Raw genomic sequence first — 20935 nt, 5'->3', positions numbered from 1 at the left:
GCCAAACTTCTAAGATTAACATTTCACTGCTGTCATATCTCCTTTCTTTGCTGTTTCCTACATAGATCTTCCAAAAACACATACACACTATACACTCCAATGTCAAAAACCAACTTACCTCTAGATCCCCAAAAAGTCATGCCATTTCTTCAAAGCTATCTTAAAAGACCACAGCTAGGATCTCTCAAAAGAAATGTGATTGTATGTATTTTTATAGATAACAAAACTTGATATACAATAAAATTCAAATTTTTGGAGAGCTTGTTAACATTAAAAGCATTATAAACCTTCCCATCTCTGTCCTGGGCAGGCTCTATTTTTTAGCAGAGTACTCTGGAATTCAGAGCTTAACAATCAAGGGGTGATATCTGCACCTAAAATTTCAGGAGAGTAAAGTATTAGAGTACTAAATTTAACTGGAAAAAAACACTCGGATTATTTTAAGAGCTCAAATTTGTAGACTTTGTTTTTCACTGCTTTTAATCAGAAAATTCCTTTCTACTTCCATTATTAATTTTAGAAACACTTAATGCTATCCAAGAGTATAATAAACTATTATCAGTGAATACTGAGTGATCATTAGGGGAAAAAAACAGAGGCTATATGACCATGAATCAATAATAGTGTGGAAGGGATTCCCACTGAGAGAGAGACTTTGGACTAGATCACCTCCCAGGTCTATTTGGATGGCATAGTTCTGTATGATCTGATTATTTTCTTACCCCTTCATCAGTTGAATACAATCAAATAGCAGGAGTTGTTTTGAATGTTCTTAAACTTTGCTGTGTAATAGAGTCATCTGAGAGTTTTTTAAAACCCCATTTCCTAGGCTGCACTTAGTATCAATTAAATTAGAATCTCTGGAACCAAAACATCATTTTTTAAAATTTCTGAGATGATTCCAGTGCATGTGCAAGCTTGAAAAATGATGTTCTAAAATGTTTACAATCCCAGTAACTTTTGAATAAAAATATTAGAATTTCAGGGTTGATCAAATAGCTTTTTAAAAATATTTTTTTACTATGTGATACAGTAGGACCTTGTTGTTTATCTATTTTATATATAGTAGTTTATGTCTGCTAATCCAAAACTCCTAACTTATCCCTCCCCAATCCCCTTTCCCCTTTGGTAAACATAAGTTTGTTTTTGGTGTCCCTGAGTCTGTTTCTGTTTTGTAAATAAGTTCATTTGTATTTTAGATTCCACATATGAGTGATATCATATGTGTGTCTTTGTCTAACTTACTTCACTTAGTATGGTATTCTCTAGGTTCATCCATGTTGCTGCAAATGGCATTATTTCATTCTTTCTTACGGCTGAGTAGTATCCATTGCATATGTAAGCCACATCATCTTTATCTATTCATCTATTGATGGACATTTAGGTTGTTTTCATGCCTTGGCTTTTGTAAATAGTGCTGCTGTGAACATTGGGGTGCATGTGTCTTTTCAAATTAGAGTTTTCTCCAGGTATTTGCCCAGGAGTGGGATTGCTGGATCATATGGCAACTCTATTTTTAGTTTTTTAAGGAGCCTCTGTACTGTTTTCCATAGTGGCTGCACCAATTCACATTCCTACCAACAGTGTAGGAGGCTTCCCTTTTTTCCATACCCTCTCCAACATTTATTATTTGTAGACTTTTTAATGATGACCATTCTGACCAATGTGAGGTGATACCTCATTGTAGTTTTGATTTGCATTTCTCTGATAATCAGCAATGCTGAGCATCTTTTCATGTGCCTGTTGGCCTTCTGTATGTCTTTGGAGAAGTGTCTATTTAAGTCTTCTGCCCATTTTTGGATTAGGTTGTTTGTTCTTTTGTTACTGAGTTGTATGAGCCCTTTGTGTATTTTGGAAATTGAGCCTTTGTCAGTTGCATCATTTGCAAATATTTTCTCCCAGTTCGTAGGTTGTCTTTTTGTTTTGTTTATGGTTCCCTTCACTGTGCAAAAGCTTATAATTTTGATTAGGTCCCATTTGTTTATTTTTGCTTTTATTTCTATTGCCTTGGGAGACTGACCTAAGAAAAACATTGCTACAGTTTTTGTCAGAGAATGTTTTGCCTATGTTCTCTTTTAGGAGTTTATGGTGTCATGTCTTATATATAAGTCTTTAAGCCATTTTGAGTTTATTTTTGTGTATTTTGTGAGGAAGTGTTCTAACTTCACTGATCTGCTTGTGGTTGTCCAGCCTTCTCAACACCACTTGCTGAAGAGACTGTCTTTTCTTCATTGTGTATTCTTGCCTCCTTTGTTGAAGATTAATTGATTGTAGGTGTGTGGGTTCAAAGAGCTTTAAAATGTATTATGGGCAGGAAAGAAGCTCAGGTGCTGTTGAAACAGATTGAAAAAATAGCTTTAAATTTATTTGAAATGATTGAGAAAAAAATGTGTTCATTTACAAGGACACCTTTAACTTCTTTCTCTTTCTCTCAAAAACCTGTAGGTGTATTTCTTACAGTGTCGTAGAGATTTTGGTTTGCTTCATCTAGAACAGACTGAAAAGGAATGCCTCAGTCAGCTTGCCAGGGTGACGAACATGGCAGCAAGGTAACCTTTCCCTCTTCCTTAATGTGTCTTGACCCCAGAGGTACTCACAAGTGGCTCCAAGGTTGAATGTAATCTGTAATATGTTTTACATATATGACATCTTTGGAGTAAATAAGCCATTGTTTTTTTAAACCTCAGAAGTCATTTAGTCACTTTGAGCTTCTATTTTGCTGCTTCTGCTGCAGCACTGAGAAGTCTACTAAGTGCAGTAATGGCTGCTGACAGATTTTTCCTTTCCTCCACAATGAAATAGATCAGAAGTCTCAAATCTGCATGAAGACCAAATATTTACAAAACAAGGTGGATTCTAATTTGAAAACTTTTTTCTGATTCTTTTCTCTCCCAGTGCTTGATTTTAAGTACCTTTGGAGCACACTGAGGGAAAAATCAATATTAACACCTAAAATTGTGTTAAAGGCAGTTTCCTGCTGTGTAACAGATGAGTGATTTTCAAATATTAGGCAAGTTGCATGAGATTTTTTTTTTTAATTTATAAGTTTGTGAGGCACATCTTCAAATTTAGAGAATTAATTAAATTAGAATCTCTGGTACCAAAGCATCAATATTTTTTGATGATTCTCATCTTAATATGATTACCATTATTCTTCAATTCTAATGAATCAGAATCTCTGATGTTTAGCAGGACTTCCAAGATATACCAATGTGTATTCAGGTCGGGGAAACACTGTTGTAAGTCTATCTTTGCTTGCGAGAAATGATGCTCTCTAAATTAGACTATTATCAAGCCTCTTTGTAAGAGATGATTTCAGGGATAATTTCTTATGCTCTTTTAAAGCAGTTGTGCTGGGTGATACTGGAGTGGGGATGTTATAACAGATAGAGCCTTTTGAAAGGCCGTTTGAAATCTCTCTACTAGAGATGCCAGGCACTAAACACTTCAAAGCTGTTTTACATAAGTCATTTGGTAGGCATGGTTGGCAGAGCTGCTGTGTTTGTGCAGTTTATGCATTGCATAGAGACAACAATCTAATTCATCCTCACAGAAGAGGTACTTCTCTCTGATTTAATTATAGGGAATATCTTTTTCTAATTTGCAAAAGAGCCTGCTAGGCCAGCCATGGCCCTGTGATATTAGGGTTAGTGTGAAGATGGTCCAAAACCTGCTTCCAAAATGAGTCAACATCTTTGAGAATTCTCCTGCATTGGATGGCTAGGGCAATTTCCCTGTTTGGCCTTCTCTGCCACCCTTCTTCAATGGAGGCATTCCTGTAGAAAGGTTTTATAAAATGTCCTAAAAATATTGCCAAGTTAGAAAAGAAACTTAATGTCTGGAAGCAGAAGTTATATTTGCTCTTGAAAAAAAATAAATGTTATCTTTGTCTCCTGGTCTTTATTTTTAATAGCAAGCTCTTCCATACAACTTTGTGCCCATTTGAGTTAATCAGTGATGAAAGTAATTTTGTTGTTGTTTTACTTTATTTACATATATGCTAAAGAACATAATGGGAATTTTGGAAACCTAAGTGGTATATAAAAAGAAAAAACTTTTTCTTGTGTCTCCATTTCTACCCCAGCAACGTAGAATCACTTCAGTTAAAGGCTGCAGTAGACAGTTGGAATGCCATTGTGACAGATGTTAGAAACAAGATTGCATTCCTCAGGGTAAGTCATGAAATGTATTTAGAGTAAATAGACTGAATGGTAAAGGTGATATATACTTAAAGAAAACATCTGACATTAAAAACAATTACTAGAGAAATTTACAGAAGAACATGCTTTTTCATTGCAGTTATTAAAGTTTATGCCTTTTTGAGGTTTGAGATTACTTCCATATAGTTGGTTGTAGCTAGCATCCTAGACTCTTATAGATGGACCTTTAGGTCCTTGGTATAGTAAATGGTAAACTCAAAAATTGTGCCTCACACTTAATTGTCCTAGAATTCCAAAGCTAACTCTCCTCCAGCCAGAAATAAATGTCTTAACTTGATCTGAGTCATTATGTGTTTAAAGAATTAAAAGGAAGATCAGTCAGGCCTGTATTAGTTTCCAGTATTAACTTTTTTATGTAATTACTCCATGATGCAAAATAATGAAGTCTTAATTATTCATGTAATAGAATTAAGACTGTGCTAAAGGTAATCTAAAGAGGTAACCCACTGAATATTAATTTATTCATTTGGTTTTAGAATATTTTTGTATTTGTATCTTAAAGTTGATATATAATGTTGATTTTTTTTTAATTTATTGAAGTATAGTCAGTTACAATGTGTCAGTTTCTTGTGTACAGCATAATGTTTCAGTCCTACATATACATGTAGATATTTGTTTTCATATTTTCTCCTTATAGATTACTACAAGATATTGAACATAGTTCCCTGTGCTGTACAGAAGAAATTTGTTTTTTAATCTATTTTATATATAGTAGTTAATATTATCAACTCTCAAACTCCCAATTTAGCCCTTTCCACCCATTTTGCCCCGATAACCATAGGTTTGTTTACTGTGTCTGTGAGTGTATTTGTTTTGTAGATAAGTTCATATAATGTTGATTGTTTTGTGATTCCACAGCACTGCCAGCAAAACAATGACATTCAGTTATAAAGAGCTGCCTCAAAGCACTACCTACTTGTCTAGCTTTGTCCTTGATGGTCTTGACTGTTTCTCTCCTGGACTTTCTTACTTAGTCTATAATGATGCTTAGCGTTTTTGTTGGGTTTATTCAAAGTTCTAGCCTCAAAAGAGCTGCCTCTTGTTCTCTATCATTGTTTTCTTCTAAGCACTTGTCTCTGTGTATGGAAGTTTCTAAATGTTTTGTTTCTTAAGGCTTTTTTTCCAGCTCTCGTGGGTTGTTTACAAAATGGGGACAATGCCAAAAAATGTTAAAAGTATATTTTTAAGCCTCAGGGATTGGAGTCTTACTTTTAGCAAAATCCAGGAGAAAAAAAAAAAGGTGTATATGGAACTGGAGAAAGCTAGAGGTATAACTTTAAAAAAAATTCTTTTGTGAGGGGAGGTAATTGGTTTGTTTGTTTGTTTATTATTTTTTTAATTGAGGTGCTGGAGATTGAACTGAGGACCTTGTGCATGCTAAGCATGCACTTGGCCACCGAGCTATACCTTACGCCCTAGAAGTATAACTTTTGAGGTTAAAAAAATATGGACATTAAATAAGTATTCCCTCCAGTTTTTAAAATGAACATTTGCAAGTAGTTCAACTCTTTGTTACAAATGCTTTTCCCCCCATATTTATCAGCTAGTATATTATTTACAACTTGTTGATCTTTTGACTCTATTCACTTTATATCAGTGGTTCCCATTTGGGGGCTGAAAATTATGGAAACACTGAGAAATTATCACAAAGATCTGTGAATTCTGTGTCTCTGTATCTTCTCAATCAACAGAAATCTTAAGATATAACTATTTAAATTTGCAGGTAGTGGTCTAAAGAATTGTTTTTATGTTAAAAATTATTTTTATATTATTTCTGATATAGATTGGGAATCACTGTTCTATGCTGTATTATTCAAAATTACATCAACTATTTCAATATGCTGTTTCTTTGAAGTTGATTTTGCTGTGAAATATTGTTTCTCTTCTTTTACTAGACACAGTACAATGAACAAATTAACAAGGTGAAGCAAGGGTTTGCCTTGAGTACTTTGCCTCCAATCCAGCTTCCTCCACCACCACCCAGTCCTGAGATACTGGTAAGAAATACAGTTGACCTTTGAACAGCACAGAAGTTGGGGGTGCTGACCCCACCATGAAGTTAGGAAATTCGGATACAGCTCTCTCTGCCTCAAAAACAAAGGAATTGATAAATGACTACCAAAGGCAGGAAGCTGAAGCAGTTTGGCTAGAATCAGAACTCAGACCCTAGATCTTTTGATTCCACATATTGTGATTTCTAATCAAATGCAAACTTTTCTCTACATTTAGTTAAAGATCTGTAAAATGAAATTACAGGGATGATATTTATTGAAAAAAGTCAGTATCCAAGTGGACCCATGCAGTTCAAACCTATGTTGTTCAAGGGTCAACTTGAACATTTTGAAAAATTGCCATCTTTGTCTTGATAAATGGTATGAGCTGTAAAACATTGAATATGCAGTATGTTTAATGTGTATTCAAAGCAGAATGGGCACATGTTGTACATATCATTTATAATTATGACCATTCCTGCTATCTCATCTACAGATGATATGACTAGTTGGCTGGCTCAGCTGAGGCCAAGAGATAGGTTGTGTCACTGGATTTTAGTAATGTATTTGATATCTAAAGACGTAATGTGTTCTCATTTAACCTGTCAATCTCATTAACATTGTGTGAGAAAACTGGTGAATGCTCAGAATTCCCAATGCCCTCAAGTTACCACTAGATGGCTGACACATCTCAGTGTAGTACCCTAGCAGGCTGGACTCCACCCTTCCACTTACATTTTAGACTTTCTGTTCCTTAACTTTTCTTTTCCTTAGACTTTCTTTTCCTTAACTTTAACAGTAAGGACAACTTCCATTTATGTCCCTTCCCTACTTGTTGTTAGGGATAAATGAGCCTCAATCAGACAAACTAATCTTTGTGCTATACTATTTATGTTAACCTTCCAGTAAACTCATGCAGCTTTCTAAAAGACCTTCTAGGACAGAATCACTAGGTGATTATTTTTATTATGATAACAGATCTCAGGTAAGAAAAGAATAAAGGTGTGATACATTTAGCAGTAGATCACTTTTGACATCAGCATTTCTGCTTGTAGTAGAACTTTGAAAATGTTATTTCTACAAATACTAGTTGAGTGTATCAAGGAACTTTAAAATTATGTGAGTTGTGTGGAGCTATACTGTGTTTCAAAAACAGAATCCAGAGCTGAAAGCATTATATGATATGTACCACGGGCTTTAGTTTAGAATGACAGTATTGCCTTTTTATATATATATATATTTTTTTTTAACCTCACACTATGGATTGACTTTTTTTTAATTGAAATATAGTCAGTTAAAATGTGTCAATTTCTGGTGTACAGCATAGTGTCCCAGTCATGCATATATATACATATATTTGTTTTCATATTCTTTCTCATTAAAGGTTATTACAGGATATTTGTTATAGTTCCCTGTGCTATACAGAAGAAATTTGGTTTTTTTAATCTATTGTTATATATAGTAATTAACCTTTGGAAATGTCAAGTGCCTTTTATATTTTTGGTTAATTTAGTTTCTATAGGAGCATCGTGTTATAGCATTATTGTTCTAGACTTTGAACACCATCATACCCAACTACCCTGATAAGGGATGTGTTATGTAGATGACAGAAATGAAATCCCAGATTTCCTGTAGTTCTACAGGAAGTAACACATATTCTTGGTAGGATTCCTAGAAACCCTGTTGCCTTCTCCCTATATTTAAACTACTGCCTATAGGTTGTAGTTAAAGTCACCCATCACTTTAAATATAAAATGGCTTCAGAGACTTGGAAGCTAGATACAGAGTTGTTCTTTGGAATTTCCTGGAACCAGACCAGCATGTGCTACCTGAAACCAGTGACACTCTCTAGCTGACAAACATAGTCAAACCTTGACCTCTACATCCTCATCCCTTCAGAGTCTTGCTTATGTCTGATGTTGCCACCCAGGGCAGAAACCTACTGGCAGTTAGGCTCAATGGAATTCATAAACATCCATCTGCTAACATCTGAGGGGTACATGTGTATCTTTTGTGCTTCCTAACCAGAGTCACTGCTGTGCTCGATCAAAGCTGACAGTCGTGTTAAAGTGACCATTGAGCAGTGGAACACTTTGAAAGCACAGAAATATGACTGTGTTTTTTGCTATAAACTGAGGTGGTATTATACATTGGAAATACACCAGAGATCTGGGTTCAGTTTCTAACTCTGTGAAGAACTGTGTTGGTTTTAGGAAAATCAGCTATCCTGGACTTTTTTTTTTTTTCGTCTGCAAATCAGGAAATTGTACTAGATGACTTGATCACTAAAATCTGTCTCTCTGATTCTGGTAGTGTAAGGAATGGCCACCAGTCTTTAAATAAATATAATAGTCTAACCTGAGAAGTCTGGGATAATGGATTCTGTTTCCAATGTAACCCAGTATTTTTATGTGTTTCATTATATTTTCATTTTTGTACCCTGATCTATCTAATCCCCAAAGTAGTGTTAGGTATTCATTGTTCTCAAAAAGGACTACTGACTTAGTACCCACCATTCATTCATTATTTTAAAACTTTATACTATGAAAAATTTGAAACATACATAAAAATAGAATAGATAATGAACCTCTTTGAACCCAAGAGCCAGCTTCAACATCATTATCAACATTTTGTCAGTCTTGTTTCCTGTCATCCCCTTCTTCCTCTCTACTGGCATATTTTAAAGTAAACCCTATATATTATAGTCTCATCTATTTGTACTTCAATATGTATTCCTAACAGATGAGGACTCTTAATGGCTATAACACACACCATTTTCCTCTGTAAGAAAATTATAAATAATTTTTAGTATCTCATATTAAAATTTATATTTCCCCAATTGTTTCCAAAATGTCTTTTTCTTAACTGGCTTGATAATATTTCCAATTTGGTTATGATTATCATTACCTTTAAAACCCTTATTTTTTTAAAAAAAACCCAAACAAGGTTTATACTTTGCATTTGGCTGATTATTTTCCTTTAAATTTGTAACAGCTACCCAACTCCTCCCTTTTATTCATGTTATTTATTTGTAAAAAAACTAATTTCCCACATTATTGATTCAACTGATTACATCCTTGTGATGTCATTATACATATTCTGTTACTTTCTATAAACTAATCAATAGATCTAGAGGGTTGGTTAGAATTAGGTTCAGTATTTTTGTCAAGAGTACTTTATAGGTGATGATGTAGATACACACTAGAAGACACACAATGTCTCCTTTAGTGATGTTAAGAATTGAATATCATACTGATCTCTCCATTATAAAGTTCCCCCCATTAAGTTTCACACAGCTGGTTTCAGGATCATTACTTAAGAGCTACATTGATGTTCATTTTTTTAATTTAAAGAATAGTTGAACTTCTGCTTTATGGCAGTGCTAGACCTTTCCCCTAGTAGATGCTCAATAAACCTGTCCTTTTTTTAAGTCCAGTATCCTGTAGATACCAATATGGTTTCCATCCCATTGGTAGATGCTAAGAAGGGCTAGCTTTCTACAACCCCCTAGGAAGTGCAGTAACACCCACAGGCATGTCTACAAGTCACTGTAGGAGAGTTTATTCCCCAGGCCCACCCCACTTCAGCTTTCTACTGTCCTTGGAGCTAAACATGAGGTTTATAGACAGCTTTGATTCTGTAGTGGAATTTGAATGTGAGTATTATTTATCAGCATGGACAGCACTCATTGAGGAGCTCCTTTGCATAGTCCTGTATTATTCCAGTTGGCAGAGAACCTTAAAGGTCACCTACTCGACCTTCTTATTTTATAGATTAATAACTTGGCATCCAAGGTTACCCAGCTAGGTGGAGAGAAGGTAGGACCAGAACCGACTTCTCTTCTCTCTCTCAGTGCTGTTTAGTATATTTTACTGCCTTTTGCTTTTTCAATTATTTGTGTATTTAACTAATGTTAAGACAACATTGTTTCTAATGTGCTTTGTTTCTAGATTGCAAATCAGTTTTCCCCCAAACATTGCTCTATGAATCTTTAGATCATTGCCTATATAAATATGTGGGGGTTTTGTTTTTATTTCTTATCTTTTCTATTTTAGATGCAGCAGTTCCTGGGAAGACCCCTTGTGAAAGAATCTTTCTTTAGACCCCTGCTCACTGTTCCTCAAATGCCTGCCATTTGTTCTGGAGTCGTCTCTGCACCTGGTCAATCTAGACCCCCCCTGGTACAGAGCTCTTCTTGGTGGAGTAGACATTGACTAGTTCTTTGTCACAACAGTGGACTTTCAGAGTGACTGTCTTGTCTTTATTCATTTATTTGATAAATAATGAAGAAGGTAATGGTTATTTGTGTGGAGGCTGTCTCTCTGCAAAGAAATATGTACATAGGCCTTAACATGCTTATTAAGTACATCTTTTTATCACCATGATATCACAGTGTTGCTCATGTGGTTTGCTTCTGCACCACTCTATGAGGAGCTACAAAATTTTACTGAAAACATTACAGTACCTCAACCTTCTAGTAAGATTACTTTCTGATTCCTCTGAAAAAGCCTGACACTGAGACAAACCCAGATTTCTGGGGATATTCTGTTCTTTCTCTGATTTACTAAGCTTTGTGTGAGTAATTTCAGTGGCTGTTAATAATTGCTAATTTTTCATGAGTAATAACCTTATATTTGAAAATATATTGAAAATAATTTGTAGAGTCTTAGGTAAAAGATTCCATGTAGTAATCAGACAAGCACTTCAAAAGTATTCACTTATTGATATTAATTAACATCCTAATGGTTCTAAGAAGGAAATATCACAAAATATGGGGGAAACTTTGGGGAAAACCATTTGATGGTTTCATGGCTCAAAGTTGTGACTACAACCTCCATACCACCTTTATAACATTCGTGACACACTGGCCATTCTAGTTGTATTTTCATCTTTATTTCATTGTTTGAAAATTAATGTTTATTTTTCTAATTATAACAGTAGTATATGCTAATCATAAAAAAGCAAATACAGAATACACAAAATATATAATAAATAATATGAAGTAGAAAGCAAAATTACCTATTAAATCTTAGAAAATAATTCCCATTTACAAATTATTTTATAGCTTACAGACCTTTTTCTGTGCATGCACATTTTAAAAATGTTCTTAATATAAAATGAGTTCTGCCATAAATTCTATGCCAATCTTTTTAGGAGACATATTTCCTGAACATCTCTTATGCTCAGACATACAGATCTATTTTTATGGACTTAAGTAGAAATGCCATAATTTATTAGCATTCCAAACTTTAGGCTGCTTTCAGAAATACACACTCTGTATGTAATTCTGTTTGCAGTTACTGAGAATAGCATGTGCCATTTAAAAAATAAGGGTAATATTAACAATTAGAAATATTGTTGTGCTGGTTAAAGGAAAAAAAGGGAGCGTGTATGTCAATATTTCTTTTCTTCATTCTACCCATTTTCTGAGGTATAGAAATGTCCTGTTGGCATGGAACTTTGCATACTAATAATCGAAACTGATGGGTTTATAACTCTGTGCTCCCTGCAGGTGGCTGGCATAGCCTGGACAGTGCCAGCACCTGTGGGAGAAGCTGTGCCTCCCAGCACAGGTCTGGGAAGTGATCTCCCCATGAGGAACTGGGAGAAGATTACAGAGAGGCTGAAAACTGCCTTTCCACAGCAGACCAGGTACCTTAGTTATTTTTAGTGGTGCGTACAGATCATACTCTACGGTTTCCCTAGCCATAATTATTCCAATGAAACATTACAGATAAACACAACACACACACATATAAAGGTATTTCCTTACCATGGCCTTGGTAATGAAAATGAAATTTATTAAGAAGGGGTAGTATGCAATATAAATGCTAAGCCTTGTCACTAAACTTGTTAGTTTTAAGTCATGAGAGAATAAAATTTTAAATTTAGGTTTGCTCATTTACTGAAAGTACAACTGTTTGTAGACCTAGCTAATTTTAATGCCACCAGTGACAATAATTATCTTAATAACCTATTTCCAAAGTGAATTTTAAGTTAATTGTATGCCCTATAAGCTCAGATATCAGGTTTTGCTTTCCTATTTCCTTAATTTTATTGAGGGTCCTTACAGTTTCTTTGCTAGCCATAGGTAAATGCAAGAAATCATTATTTTACTGTGCTTTTCGCAGTTCTGACTTTAGCAGAAAGATATTTAATTCTCTTCTTCCAGAAATGAAGTGTCTTTTATCTTTAGTCTTGTATCAAATGAAATTATCCTAATTTTAACTAGTATTTTCATTTGAAGACAAATGCTTGTATTTAATATATATACTGTTATGCTTCAGGATTATACTAAGGTTTTATAAATATAATGGTGAATAGAAAATTTCATTTGGAAAAGAAAACTACTTCATCACCCTACCCTATCCCACCAAAAATGTGTGCACAGGCTTTGGGTCAGTGGGCCATGGAAATTGAAAAGGAACATATCAGTTAAAATACTCCTAGGTTTCTTTATCACATAATTAATGTGTCTTTTAGTCTTTGCTTTCTTGTTCTGTTTAATCTTTGTTTTCTGTTTCTGAGCTTTACAAAAGTAAAACTGTTAACAATGATAAGAGACCAATAGCAACATAGTTAAAAAGGAATATTTTAGTCCTGAGTAAGAGAGCATTGAGAGATATGATATAAAGAGCTCAGTGTATAAGTAAGTGGATAACAAACTTAATTTTCACACAGTTAACTTTTAAAGACTGTTAAATCTCTATTTGGAAAGAAAATACATACTAAACTTTATCATTCATGAACACATTATTAATAATGAACACATCAGAGTTTTCATTTTGGTTTAAGATAAATGCAGAGGGACCTATGATTACTTTTTTAGATCAGAAAGGTAAAAGATCACATCTATATGCCACAGATCAATCATATGATAGGATTTTATATCACCTTTGGAGGGCACATCCACAAGGCAGTAGGAAAATAACCACTGCTCTTTCCTTGATCTCTTCCAGAAAGGAGCTTACAGATTTCTTACGGAAATTGAAGGATACTCATGGGAAGTCCTTATCTGGACTGACATTTGATGAAATCGTTAACAAAATTTCACAGTTTATTGACCCCAAGAGATCTCAGGTGAAAAAAAAAAAACTTAATCTCTTTGTCCTTACCTTTATTTTTTTTAATTCTATTTAATTTTTAAAGAAATTTTTTTCACTATTTTGTAGTATAATTTCTGTACAGTAAACTACACATATTTCAAATATACAATTTGGTGAATTTTGATAGATATGTATGCACCTATGAAACCACCACCACAGTCAAGATACCATACATTTCCATCACTTCCTAAGAGGTACAAATTTCGAACTCCCAATTCACCCACTTTTCCCAATTTTCCCACCCCTTTAATCCACTGGTAACCATAAGTTTGTTCTCTATATCTGTAAATCTGTTTTGTAAATAAGTTCATTTATGTCCTTTTTTTTTTAGATTCCACATATAAGCAATATCATATGGCATTTTTCTTTCTCTTTCTGGCTTACTTCACTTAGAATGATGATCTCCAGGTCCATCCATGTTGCTGCAAATAGCATTATTTTATCCTTTTTATGGCCAAGTAGTATTCCATTTTATAAATATACAACTTCTTTATCCAGTCATCTGTCAGTGGGCATTCAGATTGTTTCCATATCTTGGCTATTGTAAATAGTGCTGCTTATGCAACTGACAAGGAACTAATTTCCAAAGTATACAAACAGCTCAGATAGCTTAATATCAAAAAACAAAACAAAACAAAACTCAGTAACCCAATCAAAAAATGGGCAGAAGATTTAAATAGACATCTTTCCAAAGAAGATATCCATATGGTCAGCAAGAAAAGAAGCTCAACATCGCTAATTGTAAGAGAAATGCAAATCAAAACTTCAGTGAAGTATCACCTCACACCAGCCAGAATGGCTATCATTCAAAAGTCCATAAACGATAAATGCCGGAGAGTGTGGAGAAAAAGGAGTCCTCCTATACTGTTGGTGGGAATGTCCACTATGGAGGACACTATGGTGGTTCCTTAAAAAACTAAAAATAAATTTACAATATGATCCAGCAATCCCACTCCTGCTCATATATCTGGAGAAAAATATATTTTGAAGACACATGCACCCCAGTATTTCACAGCAGCACTATTTACAGTTGACCTTATCTTTAGTAGTTAGCTTTATTATCTCCATAACATGATCAGGAAATCAGTCTATAATCATATTAAATCATCTGTTAACAATAAACAATTCAACTTGACAAATGGCATGGGAAACACTTACCAGTTGATGATTCTAGAATTAAACTGATCCTCTTGAAATTTATTCTAGGTTACTTTGAATGATTCCAAAAGGAGACTTTTTTCCCCTAATATTTCACAAAGACTTGTTTTTATTAAAAGAGCACCTAGAGTTATTTTTGTCTTTAGCTGGCTCTGAGTATATAAGTAATATCACCAACGTTTGTTTCAAGATTTCCTATGAATCTAACTGACCCTCTTGCTAATTCTCACTATAACCTATTCTATGATATTCTACCAGTTCTTCCTATTTGAGTACAATTCTAAAAAGAAAATAAATGTAATAATCTTATTTTCAGAGTCAAGGAAAATCAGTGCCAAATAGTAACTGTGTTTCACCCAGCCATACTCCACCTCAGGCTAATGCTGCCCAGCCCTCAAAACCAGCCTGGAAGCCCCTCAGTTCAAAAGGTCCTGCCACGTGGGAAGGAGCCAATAATCTGGTGAGGCTGAAACTGTTGATTATAAATACATTTAAACTTGAGAGAAATGAGCTGAATTTAACTTGTGTATTTTTCATAGGATGATGAGGAAGAAGAAGAGGAGCCTTGTGTAATCTGTCACGAGAATCTCTCTCCAGAAAACCTTTCAGTTTTGCCTTGTGCACACAAATTCCACTCTCAGGTAAACTTTTATCAGCTAAGGGAAATTCCTACTGCCTTCCTTGAAATAATACACATGTATCATCCACTGCTGTGTTATGAATTCCGCTGGAAATAACTCTGGGCTTTGGGTACCACACAGTAGCATTTATATCTGTTTGCCATACCAACCCATGAATTGCATCGTGCTTTCTCAGATCTTGACACACCTAACATGAGAAGGGGACAACGATGAGATATAATGGGACATGGTGGCAGTTCCCTTGATAGAACTAGGAGGGATGTTGATTCATGTGGCAGTTGAGCAACAGTGCCACTTCACCTGGACTTGCTATAAGTAGTGTCCTTTGTCTACACCTAATGATGGCCAACTGCCATTAGAGCACAGAAGACTTACCTTAACCGTCTGTCCAGGCTCCTTTATTTGCTTTTGAAGATTCTGAGGCTTGAGTTTTGATGTTAGAAAAATGTGAGTCTGGCATATCTTTTGTTAATTCTTGGGATTTATATAAATTAACTCCTGGTGTTGCTGTTGTGCAAGTGCTATTGATACACAATTTATGATCCAAGTCTTCTGTTGCAGAGATGTAATTTGACACAGGAAAAGATAGTCTTAACACAAGAAAGGCTTCTCAGAGAAGTGAACAGTAGCCAGCTCATTCAAGCCGTATCTGTAAGACATTATTTCAAACATATGTGATACTTAATACAGAATTATATTTTTCATCTGCTCTGATAAGAAATATACACAGAATGGCTAGAGATCCAGGATAGATATTTGCCATCTGACTTTCCCATTTGAAGTTTCAGAGGTCCTAAAGATACTTTTAGAAAATAAATGTTTCACAAAACTTATTTTATTTTTTGCCATTGCCCATTGAATAGAAAGCAGGTGATTCATTCAGGTTACTCTTTAGGGTTCGAGTAGTTAATGGGCCTCCTATATACTGCTATTCTTAATCCTCTCTCACCTGATCTGGCTCTCATTATTCATACAGGTAAAAATAATGTGTTTTTGGAGAGTCAATATTCAAGCAAATAACTTAACAGATAGTTCACAGCCAAAGGTACTACCATTATCACCAAAAAGAGAGCAGTCTAAAAAAGTATATCCATTATGTAGGGATTTTAACTTTAAAACACCATAAGTACTTAACATAAGGTATTGTTGACTTTTGTATATTTAGGTATGACTCTGGATTATAAATGAGAATAATATATAATAAACTAGAGAAAACATGTAACAGGTTTCCTCAACCTCCTTATTAGGAAGAACTGCTAGTCTTTCTGAAAATTGGGGTTGGGAGAAGGATCTTAATAGAATAAACTGGCTGAAAAGCGTTCTACTGTTACCGGCTATATTGCTCAGCCAACCACAGACAAGATGCTATGATTGTAGCATTTATCATGGCGATCCACCAAATAAGGCTCTAAGATCCACTGAAAGACATGTTGGTTGGCCACCCTGGTGTAACAGCTGCCTCTGCTGGGCTAAGTAAATCTGAGAGACTGACGTGCATCTTTTTGCTCCTTAGTGCATTAGACCTTGGTTGATGCAACAGGGGACATGCCCAACCTGCAGACTCCATGTTTTGCTACCAGAAGAATTTCCTGGTCACCCCAGCCGGCAGTTGCCCAAGATCTGATTAAAGGGGGTGACTACGCAAAGGAAGTCTGATTTTCAGATTCCAGAATTTAGTTTTGCCCTTTGTTTAAGCTGACAGTGTGAGTGGTGTGAAGCAGTATGCTCTTCAGTATTGTGCAGAATAATCTAGCTAATCTCATCAAAGCTGCAGCCAAAGAAGAGAGGACAACTCCTCAGGACTGTGAACTGAACTGAAAGGGTTTAAAGAAGATGGAATTTTAAAAGTTACATTATACTTGCCTTTATCTTAGTAGATATTTTCCTCCAACATAAACATGAAAACTGTTAGTATATATTTTAGGATGTCTTTTCTTTTCCTTATTCCACTCATCCTTTACTTTCTCCCAAGTATACCACATTTTAATTTCCTGAAATAAATGTAAACACGAGAAGCAGGAAAAATACTGCAGATTTTAGTGTCCCTTTTAACTTTTAAAATTGCTTATAAAAATGTATTTATATTTTATCTTTATCTTGCCTAGTCTTTTCTGTCCTCTAAAATATGTACACATGAAGAGATTATGAGCTACTTGAGAGTGGGGAACCAAACAGTGGTGTGTTGGAGCTGGCTTATAATGGTTTGTGAGAGAGGATTTTTAGTTTCAGGAATTTTGTAAGCCAATTATTCAAATTGTTGGTCGCTTGAAATCTGCCATAGTAGGAAAATTTTACCCAACAGAAATTGGTAAATGCAGTAAGTAAGGGCTCTTCTTCCCCTCAGGAGCTGGTTATTGAACATCTACCAGCACACCACTGGGACTGTGTCTGATGATTCCTGCTGTTCCCAGTGTCTTGCACAGTAGGTACAGCACACATATTCCCAGAGCCAGGAAGCAGTAAGAAGTTAGTGTACAAATTAAGTTACTTGCTCAGTTGAATAACTTAGATCATATGTTCATTTGTAAATACGCTCTTTGGACCTTAATCGTTTATACTTCAGAGGAATTTTTTTTCTGCCTTGAAAGTTTCTGATTTCACTTCTCATGCTGGGGGCTGTAGGGTACTGTTTCTGTGTAGTTGCTTCTTATGACAGAGTTGACACCCATTGAGCTAAGTTGCATAGCTAAAGCTTGTCACTGAGAACTTTCATTCTTAGAGGTCAAAACTCATTTTGAAATTAGTATTGTGTAAATGCTGTAAGTGTGGTACATGTCTCTAGCCACAAAATTTAAAGAATTAAGTTACCTTGTAAAAGAAATGTTATTTGGTTCATATTATTTTCCATAAGTTAATGAAATTTAGACTGTGAATAAGTGTTTTCTGACTCAGCAACTATTTTACCTGTATATTTCAGTGTAAGTGTATCTTGAAGTTACTTTAAATCTCTATTTAAAATCCCTATTTCTGTAATCGTGCGCTAAATGTTTTCTTCTCTAATGAGAATAGACTGGAAAATGTGAAGGAAAGTACCCCAAAGTGACGGCAGTCATCTAGACATGTGAAATGTCATGTAGAATTGCACAATTCAGAACTTACAGGGCCTTTAATAATTATCTTGTCTACACCTCAAGGTCATGGTCATATAGCATATTACCTTGTAAAACAAATGTTTTTTAGTGTGTGTTTACAACTGCAATTTATTTTCATGTGAGAAAGAATAAATGTTCCTTAATTGAATTTTATCTGTGCATATCACTTTAACTGTATCCTGAAGCTACTTGAAATCTGTTTCAAACATCTATTTCTGTTTAATTGTGCTTAAACTTTTCTTCACTTATGAAAATGGGTAGGAAAATTTCCAAGAAGGCAGTCATCTAGACTTGTGAAATACCAGGGATGTCTTAGACTCATAGAATCTCAGAGATAAAGGGTCTTAATGATCCTCTGGTCTGTTCCCTCATTTTACCAAAATATCTTGCCCTAGGTCATGTGGTTAAATAGTGGCTCAGAGTCCTAATACTTGAGAGTCCTGGCAGTCAGTCATGTGCTTCCTCCATAAACTCAGGCTGCAGGATTGCATTGGTGCTGGTCTGTGGTTCTTGGTTCCAAAGAGGGAGCCAGAAGACTTACCAGGATAGCTGATATATAGTGAGAATGTAGTAGGACCATGCTCTTGAAAGTCATATCCAAGTCTGCAGATGCTGAAGGTAATGGGATTTTTCTTTTTGAAGTGTAATTTAACAATAAAGACAACTGTAGTGGTCGCTTCAGTATAAATAGTGATCACTGTCATGCCTGTGGCTGCTGAAGGATCCAGAACACCATCCTGCTCAGAAATCCAGTGAGAGAAGTAGCAAGATTTTCATCAAAAACAATCTGTAAGCATCCAGTAACATCACTGCAGCTGCTGTCAGAGAGTATGTCTTGTAATGTTTTCCTTCATTTTATTGTCCATGTATATAACATTTTCCAGATTTTATGGGACACCTTCAATTGTGTTTGTTACCTCGTTTGATCCACTAATAACTTTAAAGTGGATACTATCCTTTGTTTTTTACAGATGATGAAACCAAGGCTCAAATAAGAGGGAAATGATTTGTCTGAGGTCATAACTACGAAGTGGCATTCTGGGATTTGAATGCAGATCTTCTGTCCCTTTGCTGGTGTTCTCTTTCAGTACTTCATAGCTCCATCCCCATTTTGAATTGACTTTGTACACAAAAGAAGTTTTTCTTCCTTTTAAATAGTGTTCTTCAAAATGAAAAAATGAAACAGATGGTAAACCTACTGATTGTTTTGGACTAGGAACATGATATATGGGAAGAAAAGTTTGACTGACTTTTCCCTCAGATGTCTTAGTTTGCTTGGGATGGTTCCAGTCAATGCCTGTTATTTTGAAATATTAATAGTGCTCCCTTTTTGGCTCTCAGCGTTGTCCCAGAATGCATGATAAATTATACCTGATGGTTAATTTTTTTTTAATCAGATTTAGCAAAGTTTAGCAAAACTCCTCTGCATTTATAAAAATTCTCCTGGAATGTCTTATTACGTAGTCTCTCGAGAATTCTAGAACTACAGTAGCTGAAGAATATCTGATTTATAGCGAGATAAAAATAACAAATGAATACTATTTTATTATGACGATATATGGTTTCTGGTTTTCCTGAGTAGGCAGTTTTTAGAGCTAATGGGCTCTTGTTCTTAAATATGGATCTTGGACTACATCACATTTACACAGTGTGTTTACAAACGTGCGTATTCCAAGAGGCCACCTGGGAATCTGTTTGGAATGAGCACCCAAGTGTTCTGAAGCACACGAAGTTTTGAAAATCATTGATGTAGAAGAAAGTGGCTTTCTCAGGCAGATCTAGATTTGAATTTTTGAGTTCCATCTGGTACATTGTGTGATCTTAAACAAATTATTTAAATTTTCCCAACCAAATTCTCTGTAAAATGGGGAAAAGACTACTTGTCTGACAGAGTTACTGTTGGCAAATGAATGTATTAGTAGTCTTTGTTCCTAAAGTAGCATGCCTTTCATTAGTAACTCAACCTGTTTGAATTTACTCCTTGATGAAAAATTCTTCAGTTTTTTTTTTTATCTTCAACTACCCTTATTAAAATGAAGGGAGGAAAGAATAGAACCATTTAGTCCTACTTCAGTTTTATATGGCCCCATAATGTTGAGTAGTAAATCTATTGCATAAAATATCACTTCTCCTTAACATTTGATTGATCCACTTGAAGTACGTGAACTTTAGAAATCCTTAATACTACCTAGCAAGGTTGATAACTGACAGTGATCTAGGAGACTGAAAGTTTCAAAGATATGTAGGAAAGATTTCATCTTCATTTGAGAGACAAGAATACTCATGTGTACACATTGTAACAGTAATTAAAAATTGTAAACTTCACTCTCAACTGCTTGCTCTAATAAATCTACTGTTATTGAACTTTAATTCTTTCTATTCCTGATCCACATACAAATGGCTACTGAGGTACAGTTGTAGCATCAATACAGTTTCTTAGTGATGTTTTTGTCATTCATCATAGTGAGAAAAATTATTTCTGGGGTAACTGCCTAAAGTTATAAAAAGAAAACATTACTGTCAAGCCAATAGAAGGAAAAATGGAATAATTAAAAAATGGTTGATTAAGCTAGAATGCAAGATAGAAAGAAAAGAGAAACAAAGCACAAAAGACAAATATAAAACACATAGAAATATGAAAGATTTAAATGACAAATATATTAGTAGTTACATTGAGTATCAGTGACTGATGTTTTCTAACTGAAAGACAAGGTTGCCAACTCAGAT

General features: G+C 34.9%; 1 protein-coding gene across 6 annotated transcripts in view; it reads left to right on the top strand.

The window, feature by feature from the left end:
- Window positions 1-18356, top strand: part of DZIP3 (DAZ interacting zinc finger protein 3) — a 104206-nt gene extending 85850 nt beyond the window's left edge. For 5 of the 6 annotated variants that reach the window (XM_031456135.2, XM_031456109.2, XM_010978399.3 and 2 more), the window contains 9 exons: window positions 2446-2549; window positions 4085-4172; window positions 6116-6217; window positions 10267-10392; window positions 11724-11863; window positions 13171-13291; window positions 14792-14935; window positions 15015-15116; window positions 16630-18356. In XM_031456135.2, the coding sequence (XP_031311995.1) occupies window positions 2446-2549; window positions 4085-4172; window positions 6116-6217; window positions 10267-10392; window positions 11724-11863; window positions 13171-13291; window positions 14792-14935; window positions 15015-15116; window positions 16630-16740 (1038 nt within the window). In that variant the 3' untranslated portion in view covers window positions 16741-18356. The other variant, XM_064495675.1, reaches the window with a different exon arrangement.
- Window positions 18357-20935: the final 2579 nt, after the last annotated feature.

Source organism: Camelus dromedarius, chromosome 2, assembly GCF_036321535.1.
Source record: "Camelus dromedarius isolate mCamDro1 chromosome 2, mCamDro1.pat, whole genome shotgun sequence".
Classification (NCBI taxonomy): Eukaryota; Metazoa; Chordata; class Mammalia; order Artiodactyla; family Camelidae; genus Camelus; species Camelus dromedarius.
This window is presented reverse-complemented; position numbering and strand designations above follow the sequence as displayed.